Source organism: Sturnira hondurensis, unplaced genomic scaffold (assembly GCF_014824575.4).
Source record: "Sturnira hondurensis isolate 20B ecotype Veracruz unplaced genomic scaffold, ASM1482457v3 Scaffold0006505, whole genome shotgun sequence".
NCBI lineage: Eukaryota > Metazoa > Chordata > Mammalia > Chiroptera > Phyllostomidae > Sturnira > Sturnira hondurensis.
The window spans coordinates 3,815,578-3,820,349 of NW_028079136.1; the positions used below are offsets into that span (position 1 = coordinate 3,815,578).

General features: G+C 33.3%; 1 protein-coding gene across 1 annotated transcript; it reads left to right on the top strand.

Moving 5' to 3' along the window:
- Positions 1-1,173: 1,173 nt before the first annotated feature.
- On the top strand, positions 1,174-4,139 carry PTH (parathyroid hormone). Its single transcript, XM_037050163.1, has 3 exons — positions 1,174-1,226; positions 3,666-3,761; positions 3,878-4,139. The coding sequence occupies exons 1-3, from the start codon at positions 1,177-1,179 to the stop codon at positions 4,137-4,139; spliced, it is 408 nt and encodes a 135-aa protein (XP_036906058.1). The 5' UTR covers positions 1,174-1,176.
- Positions 4,140-4,772: the final 633 nt, after the last annotated feature.

The following is a 4,772-nucleotide window of genomic DNA, read 5'->3' on the forward strand; positions in this document are numbered from 1 at the left end:
GAACCAAACCTGGAATATCATAGTGGTAAGCTTATATATGGGTAGTGTATGGGTTGAAATGATATTTTTGCATATGTGTTTTAAATTATTAATACACTATTTATTTAGAAACTTTCATTCTCTGCTGAATTGTTTTTGTGCTTTTGTCAGAATTCAATTGTTCAGGTAGGTGTGGTCTTCAGACCACTACCATAAAGCAAATATCAGAATTAAGTAAATCACACAAATTTTTTGGTTTCCCAGTACATAGAAAACATGTTAGACTATACTATGCTCTAGAAACTGTGTAAAAAGAGTATGTCTGAAAAAGAACAATGCACATACCTTGATTCAAAATACTTTATTGCAAACAAAAAACCAAAAAGACCCAACCCCTGGACAAAGAAGCTGCTAGGCCAATTAAAGTCAAGCCAACTGGAGTTCAAAGGAAGGACTGCATTTCTAGGGGGAAACTGCATAAGAATAAAAATGACTGGAGTCATAAAAACCTGTGCTGAATTCCATTTTCTTTACTTTCCAAACCGCAGTGTCCCCCTGTGGAAACGGGCCTAACAATAGCACTTACTTAGAGAACTGCTGTGAAGGCTGGTGGGACGACATAGGGAAAGTCTGTGTGTAGTGGCTGCTTATCGAATGTTTCTAATTGGAAATTTAAACAAGAAAATTAAAAGGCACGAATAAAATGTAAGTTAAATAAATGTTTAAATAATTTTGCTTTTGAAGCCTCTAAAATGCATTACATGACTCAGAGCATTTTCTCAAAATATTTTTGACACCTCCTTTAAGAACAGCATGGTATTTATTTTTTCAAAGATGACCGGGACTGAAGTGGATTAGTTGAAAATGGCTTGTAAAGGAAGAGTTACATAGTATAATTCAGTATAATCCTCACAATAATTGTAGCTATAATGTGGTTATAAAGATATTTATTTTTCACATTTTACTTTTGAGTAAAATGATGACCTTACCATAAATCACTGAAATCAGTCTTTTATTATAATATACATTCATTAATCCAGTCAGAACTTAGAATTACAATGTAATATTTGTTAGAAATCTTTGCATAAATATTTTTTTCTAGCCCCACACTGTTTTCCTCTTCATATCCAATTATCTAAAACTTAAGAGGAATGGGCACCGCCCCATGGGGGTGTCTGTTGCTCTGGTCCTGTAGTTATGATCCAGAGAATTGGGAGTGATGTCATCTGCAACAACAACAACAAAAGCTTCTCTTGACCAGCGGAAGACCTATATATATAAGTCACATTTAAGGGTCTACAATCCAAATCATCAGCTTTCTCAAGTTTACTCAACTCGAAGAGAGCATCAGCTGCTAATACACCTGAAAGATCTTGTCCTGAGACACTGCGTGGTGAGTCATCTTTATTTTCTCTTTTCAATCTCATAGAGGGTATTTTTTACAATCTAGGCATTATTTAATGTGCATCATTTTCTACAACATCATGCTGTTTGTTCATGTTAAAATGTTAAAGGAGGGCTTGAGTTATGTTTAATATAAAATGCCACAATACAAATTAAATATATGCCACTGAAATACTCCAAATCATTTACTTTTGTGATAAAAGTCTTTCAGGAGGCCTTGCTTTTCCTAAATTTTTCTGAAGTTACACACAAAAATTATAATTGGGCATGATATGCTTTAATGGTATCTTATTGAAATTTTGAAATAAAACAGACTAATAAGGAATAAATAATTCTGAGTTAAATAACCAACATAAATGTACTAAGTTGCATAAAAATTCCCTTTTTCCTGCAGAATATCCTTACCAAATAGTTTTGTTTTATGACTCCTGGAAAGCTCAAACTATACACTGTAGTTGAAGAAGCTTAGTTTGACTGCTGAATATTTATTCCTTTACATAAAGCCTTTTCTATTTTTCTATTCTGAAAAATGTACATAAATTTTAAGGGTATGTTACACTGGCTTTCAGACATTTTTTACGACATTCTTGTAAGAAGCTCATCTCTGTTAAGAATAGGAAGCAGAGATGTCTGAAGTCACCAGGTAAATGTGGCAAAGCTAGGATTAGAAGCCAGCGCTCCAGTCCTCCAGCTACAGTGACTTTTTTAAAGTAACATAAACCAAAATTGAAGTATATGTTTTTGTTGCTTATCAATAGTCTTATATTGCATAATGAAAATAAATGTAATAAATTATAATGTTACTTATGCTACTTCTAAAGAATATAATTTCAAAAATAAATACATAAATAAAGCCGTGTTCCTTTAAAAATATGAGTACATAGCCACTCTTTGTGTATCTTAAAGCAGAGAACATTAAGCATTAAGAGAAGGTACCTCTGCCCTGGCTGGTGTGGCTCAGTGGACTGAGTGCTGGCCTGTGAACCTAAGGGTCGCCAGTTTGAATCCCAGTCAGGGCACATGCCTGGGTGCTGGCCAGGTCCCCAGTGGGGGTTGCAGGAGAGGCAACCACACATTGATGTTTCTCTCCTTTTCTTTTTTCCTTCCTTCCCCTCTCTCTAAAAATAAATAAATAAAATCTTAAAAAAAGAAATGCAGATTAAGGTAAGACTATTTTATTTTGAGATGAAAAGCTTTATGAGCAAAACAGGAAAGTGCTAGAAATTATACTCAAACAAGATTGTTTTTTAAAAAAAGGTGAAGGAAAAAAAGACAAACATTTTATATAAAGCCAAAGCTCTAAATTCATTTAACAAGTAATTAATTAGATGATTTTTAAATACTTTAACACACACATTTTTTAATTGTAGATGTGTGCATTAATTCAGTTAAAAATATATCTAAATCAGAGCCTATTAATTTGGTATTTGTGGTTATTATTGCAATGTCTGAAATGTAGCTGACTTATGAAAAAGAAATTTGCCAAGTAAATAAAAAGTATTAATAATTAATTTAATTAAGAGAATTAGCCATTTTCAAGCAAATTGTAAGCACTTAAGTCATAACCAATATAAAATATAAAAGGAAATTCTAAAATGTAAGTTTTTTATTCCTCATGTGGCTTAAAATTCATATATTAAAACTTGTATAAGAACTCTCAAAAAGATACCTAAAAGTAAAACTAATTTACATAGAAAGTAAAACTTTTTTCTTTTTTTATTTAATTTTTAAATATATTTTATTGATTATGATATTACAGTTGTCCTATTTTCCCCCCTTTATTCCCCTCCTCCCTGCATCCCCCCCAAGCACTCCCCCCCTTAGTTCATGTCCATGGGTCATACATATAAGTTCTGTGGATTCTCCATTTCCTATACTATTCTTAACCTCCCCCTGTCTACTTTGTACCTACCATTTATGCTTCTTATTCCCTATACCTTTTCTCCCATTCTCCCTGCTGATAACCCTTCCTGTGATCTCTGTTTCTGTGATTTTGTTCCTGTTCTAGTTGTTTGCTTAGTTTGTTTTTGTTTTTCTTTGGTTCACTTGTTGATAGCTGTGAGAGTGTTGCCAGTTTTGTAAGTCAAATTATGTGTATATAGAATATATACTAATATATCTGTAAAATAGTCTGATTCCAAAAGTCTTTCATGAAAACCAGTCCAATTAGTTCCTGTAACATGTTTTGTGTAGTTGTATAGTTATAACATAAACTAATAAATTTAATTGTAGAGTTTGGAATAGTAACAATATTTTAAAATAGCTGCATTTTGCTTTTCTTTTTTAGAGAAGATGATGTCTGCAAAAGACATGGTTAAAGTAATGATTGTCATGTTTGCAATTTGTTTTTTTGCAAAATCAGATGGGAAACCTATCAAGTAAGTACCATAACCTCTTTTGAGTGGTGAAGGCATGCAAACTGGATTTTTATGGTTGGCTTTGTGATTGGAAGTGGGGGGCTAATGGAGTGGCCTCTCTGTTTTGCTCCCTACAGGAGGAGATCTGTGAGTGAAATACAGCTTATGCATAACCTGGGCAAACATCTGAACTCGATGGAAAGGGTGGAATGGCTGCGGAAGAAGCTGCAGGACGTACACAATTTTGTGGCCCTCGGAGCTCCTATGACTCATAAGGATAGTGGTTCTCAGAGGCCCTGGAAAAAGGAAGACAATGTCCTGGTTGAGAGCCATCAAAAAAGCCTCGGCGAAGCAGACAAAGCCGATGTGGATGTTTTAATGAAAGCTAAATCCCTGTGAAACAACCTATCAGAGCACTGCTCTGGAGAGCACAGGGCAACAATATTGCATGCTGCTAATGTTTCCAAGCTCTGTATGATCACCACATGCCAATATTTCTAACATTAACACACTTTGCATATAACCCATTGCTAGTTATGACAGCTATCATTCTCATTGCTTGATTCTACTTTTATTCAAGAGTTCATTTTGTTATTCTATTCCTATTGTTTATTCTTTTTAAAATATGTAATTACATAATTTATAAAAGAATAAAATTGCACTTTTTAACCTCTCTTCCATCTTACAATGCAAAATAAAAATTTAATGATCATGATTCTAAATAAATGAAGTTAAGTATTTTTCACTTATTATAAGAATGTCTTTTTGGTTATAAGCAACACCAATATGTTTAAATGGACTGCGACTAGGAAGAACAACACAAAATGGTTTTATTTCCAGTTTTACTGAGAAATAACTAACACACATCACTGTATAAATCTAAGGCATAAAGCATGATGGTTTGATTTACATATATTGTGAAATGATTATAGCAATAGGTTCAGCTAACATCCATATAAAATTCTTTTATCATGTGTTTCATATTCTGATGTTTTGAACACCATCCTTTTAATATCCCCAAAGTATCAGGTC

Coding starts and splice junctions, on each gene's coding strand:
- PTH (XM_037050163.1), top strand. CDS start 1,177: ATGATCCAGAGAATTGGGAGTGATGTCATCTGCAACAACAACAACAAA. Junction 1,227..3,665: donor TGCAACAACAACAACAAAAG/CTTCTCTTGACC, acceptor TTGCTTTTCTTT/TTTAGAGAAGATGATGTCTG. Junction 3,762..3,877: donor TCAGATGGGAAACCTATCAA/GTAAGTACCATA, acceptor TGCTCCCTACAG/GAGGAGATCTGTGAGTGAAA.